At 35.0% G+C, this 21,435-nt stretch overlaps 1 protein-coding gene across 1 annotated transcript in view; it reads right to left on the bottom strand.

The window, feature by feature from the left end:
- Positions 1-966: 966 nt before the first annotated feature.
- CEP135 (centrosomal protein 135) overlaps positions 967-21,435 on the bottom strand; it is a 36,327-nt gene continuing 15,858 nt past the window's right edge. The window contains exons 11-26 of the mRNA XM_068403877.1: positions 20,614-20,812; positions 19,992-20,133; positions 19,275-19,418; positions 17,737-17,814; positions 17,423-17,574; positions 15,250-15,365; positions 15,025-15,179; positions 14,477-14,532; positions 13,296-13,464; positions 9,973-10,083; positions 7,961-8,146; positions 6,804-7,013; positions 5,626-5,828; positions 3,587-3,691; positions 3,033-3,179; positions 967-1,242 (exon numbers count right to left, since the gene is read on the bottom strand). Of these exons, the coding sequence (XP_068259978.1) occupies positions 1,221-1,242; positions 3,033-3,179; positions 3,587-3,691; positions 5,626-5,828; positions 6,804-7,013; positions 7,961-8,146; positions 9,973-10,083; positions 13,296-13,464; positions 14,477-14,532; positions 15,025-15,179; positions 15,250-15,365; positions 17,423-17,574; positions 17,737-17,814; positions 19,275-19,418; positions 19,992-20,133; positions 20,614-20,812 (2,195 nt within the window). The 3' untranslated portion in view covers positions 967-1,220. The remainder of the gene's footprint in view (positions 1,243-3,032; positions 3,180-3,586; positions 3,692-5,625; positions 5,829-6,803; positions 7,014-7,960; positions 8,147-9,972; positions 10,084-13,295; positions 13,465-14,476; positions 14,533-15,024; positions 15,180-15,249; positions 15,366-17,422; positions 17,575-17,736; positions 17,815-19,274; positions 19,419-19,991; positions 20,134-20,613; positions 20,813-21,435) is intronic.

Genomic DNA, 21,435 nt, shown 5'->3' with positions numbered 1-21,435 from the left:
ATCTTGTTTACACCTTAGAGACGTTTGTAATGTTAGCTGGTAATCAGAGTTTTTTATGCAACATTGGGCAAGCAGAACACTACCTGTTGGCCAGTGCAAGGATATACAACAATTCATCCTCCTACTTCCAGTCCTCTGCGTGATTCCTGTGAATACACATCATGTCAACCTGAATGGCGGGTAATTATTAGAAAACTGTCTGTTGATATAATTATCTGCACAGATGGATTTTAAGAGCATATCATAAGATTGCGATTGCTAATCGCATCTTACTTCATAGCCTAAATTTGAAATGCTCCTCTGCTAAATACACCAGATATTTTAAAGATTAGTTCTCATTGCATTTACTTAATATGTGTGTCACAACAAAAAGGCCTGCGTCACCTCTCCAACAGCTTGAGCTTAATGGTGTGAAAGGTTCCAGGTTTTGCTCTGATCTTTTAAAACCAAAATTTGAAAAATATCTCCAGATATGGTTCAAAAATTTGAATATAAAATACTTTAGAATTGATTTTATATTTAAAGGATTTCAAGACATCTTTAAAAACATAATTGTCTTTTTATTTAATATTGGGATAATATTTAAAATGCAATTTCACACAAAGATTAAACGAAAGGAGATGAGTAGTTGTTAGATGACAAAAACAATAATAAAGAATAACTGATTTTTTTATTAAGAAAAGGTACAGTGAATAAAATGCATTCACAAAATAGATAATCGATACTGTTAAATACCATGAAGAATGACCTGTAAACAGAAAACATTTGTTAAAAGCCCAAACATAGCAAATCATCACGAGTATAAAACATACACTGGCTCAGCATTTTTATGACAATCATGTATGTAACTCTATGTTAGCTCACAGTAAGATGAACAAACTTCTGTAACCATGAGAGACAAAGCAAACAGAAAAAAATAGTAAAATGAAAACAAGAGATTGTCACATCAAGCACTCGTTTCCTTCTTATAATTGCTAAGTTTGCAACATAGTAACAAAACTTAGCCAGCCTTGATACAAAACCCATCGAACACCAGCAAAAAAGTCACCCCAGCCAGTTGGGAAAGCAGAATTTTGCAAAGTTGATTACTTCACTGGTTCTCAGAAATTTCAAAGGTAATCATCGAGTTGAAGAAAATAGAGGTAGAATACAAGTCAGCCTTCATAATTTTTTAACAAAAGTCCTTGTAACAAGGTAATGCTTCAGTTGCTCAAGTCTGGTTATTCCTTGAAGCTCACATTTCTGGTGGAGAAAGAAAAAATTTCAAAATAAAGCTATTATATTTTACTAGTGAATATTAGGATAAAAAGTAATATTTAGATTTAGCCTCCTCATATTCTCTTCTGTTATTCCTGAATATCAAGTATTAGCATATTATCTAAAACTCTACATTCAGTTCATTGACTCATTGCTGAAATGCTTAACAAAGTAAACGTGAGATGAGGAGGAAGAGAAAATTTCTTGAGAAGATTAAATCAGACGAGAGAAAAAGACAGTTTTAACACTAGAGAACAGTAATTACAGAGTACACTTTACTGTGGTAAGCTCCGAGGAAGGACTAAGAAGGTAGGGTGAAAGACAGTGATAGCACTACTGAGATCATTCTAATGTAATAATCCATTGATAGGTTTAAAAGGCAAGATAGTAAAAAAAAATAAACTGCATATTAATTCAGTTGTTAAAACCCACTTTCTTCAAAAACACATGCTTCATGAAAATGGGATATTTTCTGATAAGATATGGAACAGAGCTGTCATTGTTAAAACCAAGTATGTTTGGATAAAAAGGATAAAAATAGGATAAAAATAGTTCACAACATGGTATTCTTCAAGTATAGCAACTGGACAATTTTAAGGCTCCTGGGACTCACTGTAAAGCAAGGAAGACTACAGACAATTCTCTACTGATGATATTTATTCTCAGAAATATATCATCTATCATTATCTTGGTCAAAATGTCGATTTGCAATGTAACAGGGTTTGCCTAATGGCTCACCAATAAAGTAAAAGTCATAACTGCTCTTTCATCCCCCCTATCAATATCTCATTTTTCTTTTTTTGCTTTGTCAAAAAACTTGCAGATGAGAAAAATTGCTGACTGTGGATCATGCCATGCCGACCTCAGTTCTCAGGAAACCTGTGTTTTTATTAACAAAAGTAAGCTTAAGAACAAGCCATATATATTTACCAACAAAAATAAAGTTTAAAATCTTATCAGTTTGGAATTCTGTTTCTTGGAGTTTAGCAGTTAGATTCATGAGCTGTTATAGTATACTATATAGCTGTTATAGCACACGTTTCCTAAAACAATCACTGTTTATCTCTTCCTGTCCTACCGCCCTTCACTGCAATTTGTTATACAATATAGGACAGACAGGATATAAAGTCAATAATCAGGCCTGTAACACATAACTGACATCATCTAAAACAACAATGATCTCTAAAAGAACAAAAATGTCAGTGAAAATGAACAGGTGAGAGGTTGATTTTGACTTCTTTTTTATGGACTCTAGTGACCACAATCTTAGACATTCATAGCATTCAAGCACTAACAATGGAAAATGTATTAATTATTTGTATGCACTTGTTTTGGAGACACTTTCATCTAAGGTGTAGGTTCAAATGCATTTTAGTTGTACTCTCTCCTACGGAGTGTCTTTCCTTCACTGCTGTACTTGAGAGAATTTCATGGCATTTCTCTCAATATGAACCATTCGTTGTTTGGAGATAACAATAATAAGTTGGCAATATATATTTGGATATAATTAATGGTAATAATAATCAGGTGATATATATTTGGAAGCTGTCAGCTGGTGCAAGAGCATTAACAAAAACAGGAATGGGAATCCATCACATTATATGGTCTTTGGAGAGCACTTTGTTTCCAATCAATATTTTATAGTAGGAGAGTCAACAAAAGAAGAACTTAGAACCACCTAAAGTGTGTAAGAATTTCATATAATTAAAAAAGTATTATTTAGAAACAGTTTAAACCTAGCTCTTCAACAGAAACAATCTGCTAAAATCACTTACTTTTCAGCTGCTGCTTGATCAGTTGTCCTTACAATGGTACGTTCTGGAGAATGTGAGGGAGACCTTAATGTTGAACTGAGAGGAGGTGAAGCATGTAATGATGACGTAGAGAGTCCATGTCGACGCATCTCCTGAATTGCACGCTCTCTACCAACAGATAGCAATTTCAGTTACATAACATTTTGGTACTGCAGGATGTTAAAGGAAGAAAATGTAACTTTTTTTCCATATTTTTACTTGGTGATTTTCACAATACTTTGCAAAGAGCCTTGTTTTCTCATAATGTCACTCAACTTTCCTCTTGATGTCATGAGAAGGGAATTTTTTTTTTTAGATGCACTGGTAAACTCACAAAACTTATGAGGGAATTCAGAAACTGTATCAGTTTCTTTTTCTTTTTTAATTAAGCAGTTTTCAAGATGAGAATATTAGATTTTGCATGACAATAGGAACACACTTTTCCATAGAAGTTCCAAACTATTGAAAAAAGCAAGTTTTAAAAGTGAGAAAGACGAAATGAGAAGAGTCACCTCACTGAAAAAACAGCATCTTACCGTTCAAATCGTTCAGTTATCAGTTGCCTTTTTAAAACATCATAGTCAGTCTGCAGCTGTGCAACTTTACTTCGAAGTATGGGAACCTCTTTATTACAGCTGCTTCTAAAAAAATCATGAGAAGCAACAAAGTTTTCTTTGAACACTGTCAGCTAGGACCTCAGATGAATTAGAGCAAGATAAAACAAAAATAGATACTGAACATGTTGTTTCACACAGACCAAATAAAAGACAAATTAGAAGCAGCGAGAACCAAGTGAATGCAACAGACTGTTTCTGGAAGAACCTAAGGTGAGAAAGAAGTGAGAAGCTGGCAAGCCTCTCAACTACAGCCTTACTACAATACATCGTGTTCTCTTCCAAAGGTAAACACAAACATGTTTTATAAAAACTGACAAAACAATTAAATCATTAATTTATTGATTTACTGTCCTCTGTTGCAATGTGAGTTAGTCTTTATGTGTACACTTAAAAAAAGAAGAAAAAAGCAGTAACTCTCCACAAAAAATACAAACATAACAGATATGGCTTCAGCAAAAATTATATCAAGTAAGCTGGAACTATCTGGCTAGCAGTGAACACAACTGAATCAAATCTAAGCAAAAGCTGTATTAATGCAATCTCAGACCAGCAAAATCCAGAGTCTGAAAGCTTGTCAACTACCCCCTCGATGTGTGGGCCCATCTGTTTCAACTGCAAGAATCAAAATGCAAAGCAGCCTTGAAAATCTTGAGTAACATAGTTAAAGAGACTTCTTAGCAAATCGTCAGCTTGGACAACTCAATGCTTGGTTGAAAAACACATTATAAAGGAAACAAAAAAAAAATCATTGAGTGTAAAATACGTTGTCTAAACCAGAATCTAGACAGCTTGTTATTCCATAGAGTCTTCAAAGCCAATATGAGGTGGAGTGCTCAAAAGTCACTTCTGGAGAAGCAAAGATGTACTAGTTTATCGCTAAAGCACCGGACTTGAATTCTGAAAAACGAGTTCCACTCCTAGCTCAGTCACAGGCTTCCTGTCTGGCACCCGCTGGTCTCTGACTCCAGGAAGATTCAAACTACTCAAGAGATTTGATCCAAAAAGAACAGCAGAATATTTTTTTCCTGTGTTCCCTATTCATCAGTAAAATTCCTAGAATGGTATCTTGATCCAGTATGTTGAGAACAGACGCAGAAGACAAAAGGTCTCGATGATATCTTATTCTAAGTCCTTCAGAGACAGGCATATGCTTTCAGGATGGAGGTAAGTATTCAGGGCCCAATACCATTATTGTAAAATAAAGAAAGAAAGCAAACAGTTTTGTGAGTTCTGAGGGTACTACATGTCAATGACATTTAAACAAAATTAAGACCATGAAGTAAATCACACAAAAATAAAGAAATATTTTAATTTGGAACACCTATGCACAGTAATCACCGTATAAATAAGATTACATGATGATATACTATTTTTCACAGGACATCTCGCTCTTTCACAGTAGATACAGATAGCTCTCAAAAAGTAGTTTAGCTATTCAATATTCTCTGTTTATGTAATACTTAATCACTCCAGAGCCTCAAGATCTCAGTTACTGCACTATCACCCAAACTGCACTCTGTGTAATATAACTACTCTTCACAGAGCTCAAAATTACAGCACTGGAGAACTCCTCCATGGTCTGCAGACCAGCAGAGAAAGTGAAGCAAACTTTCTGGAGTCAGACTGGGGACAAATCCAGAGGGAAACTGAGTGGTTATTCTCAAGACTGTGAAAACTCAGCAGGGCGTTCCTTCCTTTTAAAGTAGGTTTCCTTTGGAACTCCTGTTTAAGTTTACAGCTTGTACTAAACCAATGTCCACCAGAGTGCTGATTAATGAAAGCGATACGAAAGATCTGCAAAGAAACTCTAAGTAAACAATGCCATGAAAGGCCAAAAGACATTGCTGCAAAAATCTGCTCAGCCATACTGACCATCAAGAATTTGACTGTAAGTGTTGTCATACAGAAAAAGTTCTTTGTAAACCACATAACACATACATACACTTGTTAAAACTTACAGTTTGCTCTCGGCGAGTGTTAGCTTGTCTTTCAATAACTGTATTTCAGAATCCTTCTCATGGGATGTTAGATGGTTCTGAAATTCTTTATCTCTACTAGTAGCCAGCAACGTTTCAAGATTCTGAACTGTAAGTCTCTCGCTGGATAACTGCTTTTTCAGCAACTCTGTTTCTGATTTTATATCTTCTAATTCACCTAGAACCTAGGGCACAAATTTTATACATTATTAATACACTGGTTTACAAACACACAGAGTTCTCTTTCGTGAAGAGCTGTTATAAAAACTGAAATGATTGGAAGTTTCATAAAAATGAATAGGAAACTGAGCTCACGAAACAAATTAAAGCCTACAATTATTTAAAAATATTCTTAGTCAAAAACTATTAAAGCTGCACATCTGCCAAATGTTTTACTGGGAGCTGGATTTGTGAGTGCTGGAAATGCTTAGGTAAGAGTACTTGGAACATTAATTGGCTTTTAACAGCAGTAGACTTTTGCACAAGTACAAAAATAGTATTTACTATACTTCATTCTATTCGACTAGGTTAGCTCACAATTATCTTCTTGTCTTTTGCTGAAAATGTAGGAATGCTTGTTTTCCTCATCAGTTCTATGAATATAAACAAATTCTGTGGGGATGAGAACTACTGTTCTCAAGGTCTTAAATATTACAGTAACAGAAAGCCTGACCAAGTCACTAAGTAAAGACACAACAATCAGCTGTACAGAAAACAGTTCAGAAATTATGGATATTTAGAACTGTTTAAACGAACATGAAAAAATCCATTAGGCAAAAGTCTCTAATATCTAAATAAGAAGTGCACTCTTCACTTTTTATAGAAGTTGGAAATTCGAGTAAATTAAAAAACAGTACATAAACCCAAATATAATTTGTCTCGGTGGTATGGCGAAAACTACTGCTGCTACATTTGATAATGAGTGATAGAAATGACAATGATGTAGTGATAATGAGTGAAAGAAGCTCCCTCTTTTTGTACAAAACCCACAGATATAGATCTGTATACTGAGAAATTTATAATTTATATATAAATGCAAAACTACTGATGTAAATTAACTTACCTTGCTCTCGGAAGTAATTTCTTCTTTTCTACGAAAACCATTAAAAGCAAAGGAAGATATTTTATTACAGCAAATTAAATTTGCCTTTGCTGCTTACCCTTTCATAATCCATGCTTCTGGATGTCAGCTGTCGAGATAAAAGTTCTTTGTTAGACTCAAGTTTCACGCAGAGCTCCCTCACAGAAGCCAGGTCCGCCAACACAGAAGACTTATCCTGTTTTTCACGTTTAATATCCTCTTCCAATTTGGACATAGTTTTTGTAAAGGAGGACATCTGAGATTCATATGCTTGATGTGCAGCAATATGCTAAACAAAGACAAATATGGATACTCCTTCAGTGCTAAATGTTGAGCTCTGTTGGATAACAGGAACTTTCTTTTCCCTTCAAAATTAACTTTCCCTACAAAATTAACTTTATATTACATTCCTTTCCTCTCCTCTTCCTAAATCACATCTAAGAACAACTAATAAACCATCTCTGCAATTTTTAATCACCATCTTGAAGAATTATACAAGTACTATACAAGAGTGGAATGAGGCTGGATTCCAGCTTCAGAAGACAATTAAAAGCTTAAAACGCCAAAATACAATCTATTTTTTACTCAGCTTAAAATATTAAAGTCTCTAACTCTTTTTTGGCTAATTAAAAGCATGAGACAAAATATGTTCAATCCACAACTATTATACTTTAAAACTTCCTTGATCTCCATGACGTTATTGCTTCTAAAATACAAACTGCGTTATTTTCTATGCTATTGGTCTAGGTTTCGGTATTATGGAATCCTGATTCTGGATTTGGACTACTACTATCAGATTTTTACTTTTACTCCAGCCACCAATGCTTCAAATACTTCATTCAAAGCTTCAAAGAAATGTAAGAATTAAGCTTACAAAAGCTTACAAAATACTCAAAAGGCTAGCTGACAAAATACTTATAAAGCTAAATGCAAATATTTTGAAGCAACTAAACAAAAGAGACAATAACATAATAGCAATGATGATCCAACAGAAGAGATCTAAAAAGTATTAGAATATACGCTGTGATTCTGATTTTGGGAAAGTAGGGAAAGGAGAAGGAAAGCATGTCTAACCAAAAGCAGTTACTGTTTCATAAACTCAGTGTCCACATTGGAAACATACACGTATTGGAATTATTTCCCATTAAAGCATTTAAAATAGTATGTTGACTTTATTAAAACACACTTGAATGTATCCCACTTTCCTTGACAGAATTTCATTGCACAAGTTATTACCCCTTGAATCTCTTTTTCCAGAAGTTCTACTCTTTCTTGAAGATGTCTCCGATTTGTATCTACAGAAAGGAGTTCAAGTCGTATTGAGCTGCTTTCTCCTTCAGCTTGATGAGCCTTCATTTCCCAGTCTTCAGCTTGCATATGGAGCATTCGGAACTTCTCTAACAATTCTTGGTTTTCTTTTTCCTAGAAGAAACACTAAATCACTCTGCAACGATCAATGTACCTTCAAGTTGCTTGATCTTATTTCACACCTACTCCCTACAATATCTTTTTTTTTTTTTCTCCAGAAGAAAGTAGATCTTTCTCCATTTTCTTAATCCCACTATCTGGCAATTACTAAAGGGCATCATCCCTTTCATAAGTCCAAATAGTAAATAAATACAGCGATGGCATTCAGTTTTATTAAATGGAAGTATTTGCATTTAGCAGTTGTTAATGAGTTTCAAGGCTCCCAGGGGAGGGGTTATTTTGTAGCTCTCTGCATTATCAAGGGTCACATTATTGAGATAATACTGATCCTAGTGCTGCCCTGTCCAAGACATTCCAGCAGGAGTCCATTTTCAGCTCTTTTACTTACTGTGCTCTTACAAGTACTTATATTACAGCAGTGCCTGAAAGACTGATAACCTATTCGGGCGTATAGACCTAAGCAGTCTATCATGAAAGTACAAAACTGCAAGCTTTAGGGCTTACAAGTTACGCAGTGAGAGAACAAATGTTGCTTGTGAATTTTAATTTGGTCCAACTACAAGTGCATACTATAAGGCAGGGATTATTTCTTCTTCTTTATTTAGTTCCATTCTCTTCTTCCCCTGTTCATGTAACACATAGCAGGATAAGCATGTTGCTAGTATGAATCAGATTTATCTAATGAGGAAGGCTACTGGTTTTGAAATTCCTTCTGTTTCCTGCAGAACTTGGAAGGTGTAGACACAATGAGGCCGGGCATTAGGAAACAGAAACTCGTGAATAAGCAAGTGAATACTGTGTAGAAAAGTAAATCCTTGTCTCCACAGGCAACATCTGGGTATAATACTAGACAAATCCCTGAAACCAATCTTTCATAACTGGTCACTGGCTGTATATTCTACAGCTTCTTGGTACCTGACTTGAATAACTGGATTCTCACTTGCCAAAGATGTGGCCACATCTGTAGCTGAAGTGTTTTGGACATATGTTATATCATAAAATTCTTAAAAACTAAACTTCAAGTGTTTTAAATTGAGAGTTCTAAGCTAACATACAACTGACCTTAATTATTTCTCTATGCTTCAGTTTCTACTTGTAAAAAGTGGTTGAATTTGCACACATTCATCTAAACATGCAAGTCAAAGATCAAAATTCATTCTTTCCTATTCAAAGTCACATAATTTGCCAGTTCATGTTGTCTTTACGTAAATTCTATTTGTTTTAAATTATTATAAGTTCTAATTCACACGTCACACTTTTGAATTCAAGTATCAGGACAAAATACATTTAACAAGAGCACTGTTTTGTCAGTACAGCAAAAACTCTGAACTCATCATTCATAGAGAAAACATTCCAGTGTGCTATTTTCTCACTTTCCTGCAGAACTACATATAAAATTCATCTTTTTAAAAAATGTAAAACAGTAAAAACCATCATATAAGCTGCCTACAATCATGGAATAGTACCAGATATTTTACTAGTTGCCTTGTCAAAACTCAAAAAGCAAAACATTCAAATATTATTTGTTTGTCATTCTCCAGTGTTATGGCCAACTAAAACATAATCAATGAAATTGTGATGAGCCAGAACTTATCAGTGCTTCAGAACTAATAAGGTTTTATATGAATCCACTAGTAGCTTGAAACACTGCAGAGGAAAGAAGAAAAAAATAAAAGGAGGAAATGGGACAGGCAGGGAGAACTGGACCCAAACCATACTTTTCTTAATTTGTTTACTGTGTTCTAACGAGAATCAATTATACTCTAAAACCAATGGATTTATTGAAAAGAATAATGACTGCCTACAAATTATACTTTTACCTTCGAAGCCATCATGGTCTCAAATCTGGAAACTTCAGCTATATAATTATGAACCCTGCTTTTCATTTCTTCTTTTTCACGTATTGCATCTTCAAGCTCAGTACTGATAGCCTAAAGAGATTACATAAAGGCAAAGCAGCGCATTAGAGTAAATTAATCACTATCTATTACTGTATCAGACTAAATCAAAGTAATTGCATATGCCCTAGATTTTATTCTATTCTACTTTTAAATACTTTTAATTTAGTCAAAGCCCTTTGGGATTTATAGGGTTCAGAAATATCACCTATTACCTTAGAGACACCAAAGAGTTTTTCAGGCAAGAATAATCACAGAAAACAATGAGTATCATACCAGTTCATAAAATATGCATCTTCCCAATGACTCACCCTACTGATCTCTGGAAAATTAAACATATAGCTGTTTAGGATCTGGGATTTTTCTAGCCTTAAGATTCACTATCCCTGAGTGAAGGAAAGTTTTGTGTCACTAGAAAGTCAACTTTATAACAAAAGAACATTTATTTTAAAGTATAATTGCAAGATAAAATAACTAAATGCATTATTAAGATCATATTTAGACATCAAAAATGCACCATGGAATTTGTTTCAGATGTTGGAACTGCTAACTCTGGCCCTCTCAGGTTTAGCTCTCACCTTTCTCTGAGTCCGCTAGTCCAGAGAGCCAAAAGGCAAGTACCTTCTTCTAGCCCCACTATCAAATGTGGGGGAAATAGAGAATATTGCCTTATTTCTTTCCCTTCTTCTTTTTGTGATATATTAATATGCATTAACAGCAGCCTTTTTACTGTATGCCTTATTTAGCATATGCTGAAATCAGTCTGCTTGTCTCTGTGGTATCCTTCCCAAGTACACTGGGAAAGCTTTAGTAATCACATTATGATAATATTTCATCTTACTAGATACCTGTGAATGGCATCTCTAATTTCAATAACACACCCACATATCTATGTATTCTACCATAGGTTTTACAAGAACTATTCAGGGTACTACATCACTTACTTAAAACATCTTGCTGTACTGTACTTTCTAGCTTCAAACTCAGCCAGGTTGACTGAGGGGAATTGAAATAAATGGTTTAGCAAACAAGGCCCTGATTATTCTTAGTGTTGGCATTTACAGTGAATTCAAATAAACATTTGTATCTCAGCATCAAAAATGTACAAGGCATTTGAGTCTCATGATGAGCTGCAATAGCTGTATTTGCTACACAAATTGAATGAGTTGCAACAAAATTCTAGGCTAGCTCTTTAAATCACATTCACATATTCTCTACATAGTCTGTCTAAAGTTTAGCCCAATAAAAAAATGTTAGTTACCCTATAAAACACTAGACATTGTTGTCATATATTGTCCATATGCACATTCTGTTGTACAGGGACATCCATGTCATGCACTTGGAGCTGGGAGGCTTTTAGTCAGCTGTAACCAGCTGGAGCACAAACCCAACTCCCTCAAACTATGTGACGGATTAACAAGACTGAATGCACTTCAGGCTCTCCAAGCCGTGGATCCCAGATCCAGAGAATTCCAAGGAAGAAGAAATGGAGCAATGATGAGTGGGAAGAGTGCAAATGGACATATACTATATAAGCCTCTTAATGCTCTTGAAAAAGTGAGCCTTACACATCAGTGGTTGGTTTAACTTGTGGACCCTTGGAGAACATTTCAAGGTGAAGATGACACAAGAATAATAATGATGATAATCAAACAGTTTAAATTCACTGAATCTCTCAACTATTTCTGTCTTGCAAAATTTTTATTTAACCTACACCGTCAACTTGAGATAGCTCATCTTTCAATAAAATATTCAATGATACCCTACAGAAATAGGTAGTTCCTCAAGGCATTAAAGATTTTAATTCAACTTTGATTCTGTAACTGATGTAAGTTTGAGTCATGCCTTTATAGCATGCACTTTACAAGGAAATGTATTTAGCCATCAGCACCTAAGAGGGACTGTATACCTCCCAACTGGAGAGCTGAACATGAATACACATGAACCGACTCAGAGTCCACTGGGCAATTACAACTCACTTCCCACCTGCTTTTTGGCCTAAAGTTACTGACTGGCTACCTGTTAGCAAGGAGGAACATTATGACTCTAAATTACTAGAGAGCTAAGGAAATATGAAATCATATAAAACTAATACAAATAAAAATATATAACATAAAACTCTGCAAGCGATCAAATAAAGTACCTGAACAGAATCTGCACAAAAACCAAAACCCAGACACATAAAAAAAGCTGCAGTATACAGCTGAACTCTAAGATACCACCTCACCGCGACACCTATATTACCAATGCAAAGACAATCCAATCAGAACGTTTATCCAGGGAAATAGATGGCATCTTTGAATTCACCATCTAAAAACCCCCCACAACCTTGACACAATGGAAAGGGAACCCCTCCTCTTCGCATTGACTGTGCATCCTTATACATTCCTGAAATCAGGAAACAAATTCAGACTGTTCAGGACTATCATACCTTAAAAATAAGTTTTCTTCAATCCCTCTGTCTTGTAGCTTTTAAGCCCTCTTATATTTTCTTCCCCAACTTTAACCTTTCCCAATTAATCAGTAAAAGCAAAGATCCTGCAGAGCAACACACGTGAATGGAAACTAACCTTGCCAGAACTGGAAATTAAACACCTGCCAATACTGCTTTACAGCCACCATTACCAAGGCTCACAGAACACAAACATTAAAATCTACCTTCCAAAACATTCTAATCTCAAAACGTGGCATACCTCACTCAATACATCCAATGCTTCATGGAAGCTAGATGGGTGAAACTCATGAATCACTATGCACCAGAACAAATTCAGATGTGCTAGCAATCGCCTCCCTCTCCCTCTTGCTTTCACCTGACTAATAACCTGATATCTGCTTTTGTGGTTTCTTGCTCTCTCTCAATGATTCCTGTTCCACAGATAACAAACCCCAATTTTGACCAATTAAATACCAACTACTAAGTGATATAACCAACGAACATAATTTCACTGTAGTATAAACAATTATGTCCTGTATTTATTTTATTTAGATTTCTTTTTTAATCTGGGGAAGGGTGACTAAACTGAAAGCTTGTCTATTTCTCCCCCACTGTATTGACTACACTTAAATATCTGAAGTAATTGCTTTTAGAATTTCTGCCCAGTCATTTCTGATATCCTAGTGTTCAAGAAATACCAATAACTAAACATAACGAATCAAAACTGAGGATACAGCGGTTTTGATGTACCGCTATATACAAGCAAGCATTAAATAGTTTAATACTTCAGTATTACGTACTGCCTTCATACCTGGTTTTCTCTGGCCATTGTAACTAGGTCATCTTGCAATCGTCTGTTTTCTTTCAGAGCCATTTCCTTTACTCTTCCTGTTTCTGTAAGCTCTATGTGGGACGTATCAAGCTGGCGATGTAAGCTAGATATCTCACGGTCTCTGTTGCTCAGCATGTCCTTCATCTGGCTATCAAGTGAAAATCTTATTTAAGTTGTCCCTTCTTATACTATATCACATACTGCTGAAAATGATCAGACGTGGATTTTGGATATGAAAAGCTTTTTTTTTTAAAAAAAAAAAAACAAAGGTAAAATTCTTGCTTTCTGAACACTGACAAACTGAGTCCAAACATAAACATAAGCTAAGGATGTAAAATGTCAGTATGCACAAATAAAATGGAATTAGTCTTCAACTTTGAAGATGTATCTGGTAAGATGTATCTTATTATGTGTTTGGTAGTAGTTACAGTATGTTAGCCATTGCATATTTTATAAACCATAAAGGAAGAAGACAGCTTACACTTGAAAGACAACAATCAAAAGAGTAAGGAAGAGATTAAACAAAAACATAGAAATATAAAAATGTGTGAACTTTAGTAAACTTTTGCATTAGTTTTTTGCCACAGATACTTCATGCATCGATGTACCAAGTATTCAGTTACACTGCTCTTCAGATGTTTAAATATTGGTGTTTAAATATTTTCATTTAAAAAGCTATAGTTTAAAAAGTCATGCTTAAAAAGAGGCAAGAAGGAAAAATCAGATGAAGCCCAGCTAAAAACTACATAAACATATTTTAATTAAGACTGTACTGGTAGCTTAAGCTGGAAGAATTAGCTAGACAATAATTAACAGTTCAGCTCTAAGTTTTACCTGGGTCATTCTAATAATAACTAGTGGAGTACTTCGAATACTAAAACGCTACTTCTTAACTGAGAATTAAGAAATGTTACCAGTTTAGGAAAACAAATATAGACAAACAATTGGTAATGCCTGTCTTAACAGTATCTCAGCAACCTGCAATATAATTGCAGGGGAAGTCTCTTCAGAAGTTATGTACATCTTTCTCAACACAGTACACTCCTTTATTTGACTTAAACAGTATTAACTCCATTTCACCAAAATAACTAAAATAGCCATCTGCTTTCACTTTAAAACCACCAGATAAAATAAAACCACTGAAGAAGGTTTTTACTTACTCTGTGGAGGACTCCAGCTCAGAGAGAGTTAGACGTAAATGAGTAATGGTTTTTTCCTACAAAAATAAAAGCCTAAGTTGTATTAGGTATTATTACATTGCAACATAAGAGGATACTTCAAGTTAAAGAACTATACATTTAAACTTTTATTTTAACCCTTCAACAATAAATAATTGCACCTTTGTACATTCAAATTTCCAAGCTTCTTTACTGAGAAAGGATTGTCTTGTCATCAAAAAAGATGGAAGTCAGCTATAGATTCTGTCACCTCAGGACAGAACCTTATAACTCAATAAATACCTCAAGTACAAAATGCAAAAAATACTTCTTTATTTTCTTGGAGTGTTTAGGGAATACACTAACAATCATAATTCAAATGCTGTTTAGTTGGCAAATGACTCTTTGTATTGGTTAGGCCCAAACTCAGTGTTTATGTGATGCCTAGAGCTCTGTACAGGCTTTGTCATGAAGGCAAAATGTCTCCCTAAAATGTAACTGCTTTAAAAATCCCCAGATGGACTGCAAAGTAGTACTTTTACTGCACATACCTTGTTAGCCAAGTTGTCATCTAAGCATGCAATTCTTTCTGTTTTTTCATCTACAGTTTCTTGAAGACTATCCTTTTCTTTGTCCAAAACAGTAATAGTACTTCTAAGTGCATTCACTGCTTCATCCTGTGAAGTGCTCCTCTGGTTTAACCTATCTATAAATAAAATAATAAGTACTTTCTATTTTAAAAACAGGAAATAAGCATAAAAATAACTAGTGATTACCTATTTTCTCCTCTAGCTTTACAATTTCTTCTTGAGCTGACTGCAGTTCATCCTTTTTGAGGGACAATCGGTGCTGTAAATCTTCAACAGACCTTTGGAGTTGGTCATTTAAGAGCCTGGAAAATCAATATACAGTTGAAAGAAGTTTGGGACCTATTCAGAGTCATCAACTTATGGCTCTTAAGCTGCTTGAAGTGCTGGAAGAGTTCCAGCATAATCTCATGATAGGGTTGTGTCATACCAACCAGCAGCACAGGGTTGTGTCATACTAGCCAGTCCTCTTCCTCCCTCTCTGGGAGAGAGGACTATTAAGGATTGCTGAGGCCAACACCATTTGGTTGCTCTGGACCCCTGCAGCAAGTCCACCTCAAGACCATTCCAAAATGGAGCAATGGAACCTTGGTGAAACCACCATGATAATCTGAAACATTCACTTCCTCTGATTTTTGTTACTCTTCATCATGTAAATCTTATTACCTGTGTCTTTTGACTCTTTGCTTTATAAAGATTTTGATATGTAGCTCATAGCAGTGATTATCAGCCACATCATATTTTAAGAAGCAATCAAATTGACAGCTACAGTTCTGATTCTACTTTTAAGAAATACAGAGCTTGAATGACATATGAAACCATCTACCTACATAGTTGTTTTGCTTAGCAAGAAATGACCTAGAGTGACCTAGGAAAAAAAATGCAAAATGGAACTCCAAAGTAATTAAATTGATTATTTACAAAACAGGTCAGGAAATAAAAATCCCTCTGAAGTGAGATCCCACAAAAGCTGCAGAAGCTTTTCATCTAAAAAAAACCACCAATCTGGAATACAGCACGTCTGCAGATAAAGATTGCTCTCAGTTTATAGTGAAACTTTAGAGGGGGGGGAAAAAAAGGAGGCCCCAAACACAGCTATAACAAATTGCCACCATGCACAAAGTAGAATTGATTGACTGTAGCCCTACTCATTATCTCCTCCTTTTTATAATATCAATGCTTTCCACTAAAATTATAAGGAACCTAACAAGAGATTTCACTTTTATGAATGTTGTCACAATTTTACCAACAAATACACTAATTGTTTTACTAACAGCCTTCTTCATGCACTTGGGAGCATTAGATGAACTCCATGGCCTGCTTCTCAGCTTCAGTTCTTCATAGCTATCCACCATGCTATTGTACTGTTATACAGTGCAGTATTGTTCAGGTGGTGGGGAGACGTGCGGGGTGTGAGCCACAGACCGTGGTTTCCCATGTAAAACATCCAAAAGATCTCATCTACAGCATTACCTATTCTGTAGTTATCTCTTACATCAAATGCTCTCACTTCCACCTAAACTAAATACCATATTTCCAAATTTCTGCCCAGATTTATTCAATACTCTACTTCCACTTTCTCTAAGCCTTCTCCGTGTTCCAACACATTTAGATAGCTGATGGAAGCTCTTTTCTAAAACAACTCTGAAAGAGTGCAGCAATGATCCTGCAATCATAAATAAGCCTTAAAACTACATGGGTATACTTGATCCTCCAGTTCTGAGCAAACTGGTCAAATCCCCACAGACTGTATCTATGGATCATAAGATGTCAACTCTCAAAACTGTAGCATGTGTGTGACAGTATTATCATATGAAAGAGAGTGACACAAGAGAAAAAGCTGAAGTAAAATGCCATTACAGAATGACTCTCCATGAACCACTTAAATGTGGAATATCAATGCCTAATGCTTGGCGTAAAATTTTCAGTATTACTGACAACTCTGTAAAACAGGCACAATTTGGTCCTATTGCTGCAGTTTGCAAAGGCATCTGTCTTCCTTTTAACAAACAGCACTTGGAAATCCTTTTAGAAATTCTCTGTTCTGCTACATTCGTAAGCAGAGAACATGGTTGTTAGAAAAAACAATTCTAGAATGAGGAGAAAATTTTCATTCACAATTAGTCACAAAGATTATCAATATATCTGGTCATCAAATAAGTCCAGGAGGACCTTGCTGTGAAAAGCCACCACAGCACTTTCCTTACTCATATTTACTTTCCCTTTAGACAAAACCAGTACCAAGTGGTTTTGAAAATGTTTTATGGTCTTTCCCAGGAACTCAACTCTGCTATGCGGTCATAGAACAAACAAAATTATGTTACCATCTGTCAAAGACCACCACATTTTGCATTAGACTTACTGAAGTGAGCAAATCTCAGCTTTAAATTGAGAAGAATCATCAGATGTCTGGGCAAGTTTACTGGACTTCAATTTTAATTCATTTTCCAAAGAGTTTATTCTTTCTTTCAGGATGGAGACTGTAGTCATTAGCTCACACCTTTCCATCTCAAACTGCAATTTAAAAAAATAACCAAACATTTTATTGTTGTAGAAAGCGATCACAACTTGTCTTTTAAATACATTTAAGTTGAAAACAGCTAACAAAATTAATTGCTTGAAAAGTCTATCCTATTTTAGAAGTAATAAAAGCTTACTTTCTAAAAATGCACTTACTCCTTGAATATTATTCTCCAATTCTGAAATATCATGCTGCAACTTTGATTTTTCAAGGTTAGCTGCTTCTTGCTGAATCTGAGATAGAAATACAGAATTACATGTAACAAGATAGACATTTTTAGACTTAACCATAGAAACTTAAGCTTAATGTTTAAGAAAACATTGCTCTACATTCTTAGATGAACGATCAAATGCAAAGTTCTCTCTATAAAACTACAGAGTGTTAGCTGAAAATACACCACTGCAGTTCAGTATAACATCACTGAGTTTGGTTTTGGTTTCTGGTGGTTGTTTTTTTTAAAAGAAAAAGTATATTTATATTTGGTCCCAACCAAACTAATATTTGTGAGTTGTTGCAGAAAGATTACTAAGCTACAGCGTAATATGAAAGGTTGCAAGAATGTATATCTTAGTATGCTAAGCTGTTTGAAATTAATTTATTAAATTATTATTAATACGAAATGCAAGACAGATTACAAAGCTAACTGGTCTTTCACCATATCTATGAAGAAATTTTTTTTAAATTATTTGTCTGTTCTCTGACTTCTGTGCATAAGGGCAGTGAAACTATTAAACAAACTCTCAAACTTCCTAGATGCCCGAGATAAGTGTTTTTGTGCAGGTATTTCAAAGTGGCACACATACAAAATCTTGGTAGTCACCTACAAGAAGAAAGGATGGAGCTGGAAGCACACCTCTTCCACTGCATGCACATGCTTTAAGCAAAGACGTCAGAGTTACTGCCACTGCATTCAGATACACTACAGTTCTCTATTTTTGTGGTAGTAAATCAAACTATGGAAACATTCATTGTACAGTCAGTCTTGACATATGTTGGCTTTGGATCAGTCCATCAATATGATTTTAAATTTCTGAATTTTCAGGACGCTTTTAAAACCTGTATACATCATATTAATGACCCAACAAAGTAGTCAGGGAAACCCCCCTGAAATCATATGCTCTTGACTACAACCAAATAAGACATTACTGCACGTTAATACCAGACATCAAAAGGACAGAGTAACAGGAAAATTATTGCATTAACAAATATTTTTTTAAAGGTTAAAATTAATGAAATTTGGATTGCTATGAATCTGTTTGATGGTTCAGTTATACTCCATTTAAAATACACTCTGCTACAAAATGCAACAACTAAAGATTAGTTAACACGAAAAAAGCGCCTAGTTTGTGGTATAAGAACCATATGTGACACACAAGCACCTTTGGAGTAGTGCATACACACAAAAATATTCTGTGGTTGGGGCTTCATATCTAGGTTCTTCACACAAGGTGATGCCATGCTTGCCCTGAGACATTTAAAACATGTTCCTTTCCCTCTATCCCCACCCAGGAACTGAGTTTACAAAGATGATTCAGACAATTCACTGAGCTCTCTCAAGTGAGTTTGAAACCAGGTAAGTTCAAAAGTTATTGAAAAGGGGAACTGACAGATAGCCAGACACAAACACAGCAGTATTGTATAAGCCTTCCCTATATGCCACCTCACTGTAAGCAATGAAGCTATAAAAGCTCACCTTTAATTTTTCTCTGAGGCTTTCATTGTCTGCCATTAGTCTTCTAAAATCAGTCAGTGCAATGTTTCTTTCTTCTTCCACGTGACTTTGAGAAACTAAACTATGTTGTGCTTCTCTTCTCATCCTATTCAATTCACCCTGAGACTTTAAAAGATTATTGTTTGTTAGCATGCATGGATTGCAATTAATAGTGTATACACTAACAAAAAAAGAAAGTTTCTATGCTGTTATTACAATAGAAGTGCTATTATAGCCTTATTTTTCGCTAGAAAACTAAAATATATTCCCTAAATCATGCAGTGGCATGACAACTTATGCTGCCAACATACTCATCATCCTTTTACTGTTTCAAGTTTAGCCTAACTTCACGCTGTTTTCTTATCAGTTAACTACTACTTCTTCCTTGCTTTCTAGCCTGCATCTTTAGCCAACTTTCTCATTCATTCTATTGATTTTTTTCATGATCTTTCTCATTTCCAAATGCCAGATTAGTAACTTATAATGGCTTTGAAGTTAATAGACTAACTTTACATAAGACTATACATAATTTTATTAACAAGTAATAAAAATAGGTATCTATTTTATTATTCTTGGTTGTATTCTAGTAGGTCTATACTCCTCAAGTTCTATTAGAGAGAAGTTTTTTCATTTTAAGTAAGCAACAGTAGAAGTGTTAATCGGTTATTTCAATACCAATTATAAACAATCTCTTCTTACCTGCTTATAAAGAACATTTAATCTATCTCTTTCTGCAGTCAGTAATTTGACATTGGATTGAATTTCTATCATGTGTTTTTCAAATCTGTCTAACATGGACCGTAGCTCATCTCTTTCTCTGGTGATCAATCTAAGATCTTCACTCTGCAAAATGATTGATAAAATTTATGTTAAAATATACTAATTAAAATATTTGGATAATTAATTAAAAAAAAATAAAGAACTCATGCTATTAGGAATATATGAAAAACACACACTTAATAAATTTTAATTGCAAGAAAAAGCCTGGCATTGGTGGCATAATTTAAACAATAAGAACTGTTAAGGAGAAAAAGCAAAACACCTAACAACAAGATTTCAACATTTTTCTGTTTATCATCTAGTTCTATTTATTTCAAACAAACTGATCAATAATTAATCAATATGTTACTGTAAAATGTGAATAGGAAAATAAAATGCAAGTTCATTGGAGTTTTTCTCAGTTAAATTTTTATGTATAGAATGTAATTTAAAAATCTACTACAGTCATCTACTGCTACTGAATTTGAAAATATATTTGATAGGTCCTTAAATGGTTCTACATATTTCCATTATTTTTTCAGCTTCTCTTGAGAGCAGGAACTTTACCTTCTCTGGAGTCCTACGGCTTGGGCTGGGCCTTCGTTTTACCATTTTCTGAAGATATTCTAATTCTCGCTTATAATAATCTCTGTCATCTTCTAAAGTCTTTACGAATGCATCTAGACGAGATGGAGATTTGTCTCCTAGGGCTATACCATACTCTAATCTCATTCTTTCTATTTCTAGGACAAGGTCTCGTTCTGCAGAAAAAGAAAAAAACAACTGTATAGGAACCTCATGACTTTTCATAAAGACATTTGCATTTGGATGGACTAACTCCCAGCAACTGTCTGGGCAGCAAATCCGCTGAAAAGTATGTAGGAGTTCTGGTTGACAGTAGGCTAAACATGTGTGAGTAGTGTGCTTTGGAACCAATGGAGGCCGAACAGCATGCTGGGCTGTATCAACAGAGACACACACTGAGGGATGTGATTATTCCACTTAGCACTCATTAGATTGCATTTACAATACTGTGTCCCCTCTAGTACAAGAAAGACGTTGATGAACTTGAGCGAGCCCAGGGAAGGTCCTCCAAGCTGGTCAGGTAGCAAAATATTTGCCCTGTGGGGAATGGCTGAAGGAACTGGGCTTGTTCAGCCTGAAGAAGAGCTGGGGACCCAAGAGCAGACTGACAATACCAAGATATTATAGATAACATGGAGCCAGTTTCTTCACAGAGGTGCATAGTAGGTAAACAAGGAACAATGGTGATTAATTGCTACAGGCAATTACAAGCAATACAAGGGAAAAAATTTTTTAACTCTGAGGATAAACAAGCGCTGGAATGGGTTGCTTAGAGATGTTGTGGAATCTTCATCCCTGG

Source organism: Nyctibius grandis, chromosome 6 (assembly GCF_013368605.1).
Source record: "Nyctibius grandis isolate bNycGra1 chromosome 6, bNycGra1.pri, whole genome shotgun sequence".
Classification (NCBI taxonomy): domain Eukaryota; kingdom Metazoa; phylum Chordata; class Aves; order Nyctibiiformes; family Nyctibiidae; genus Nyctibius; species Nyctibius grandis.
Note: the sequence above shows the minus strand (reverse complement) of the source record. Positions and strands in the feature narration are given on the sequence as shown.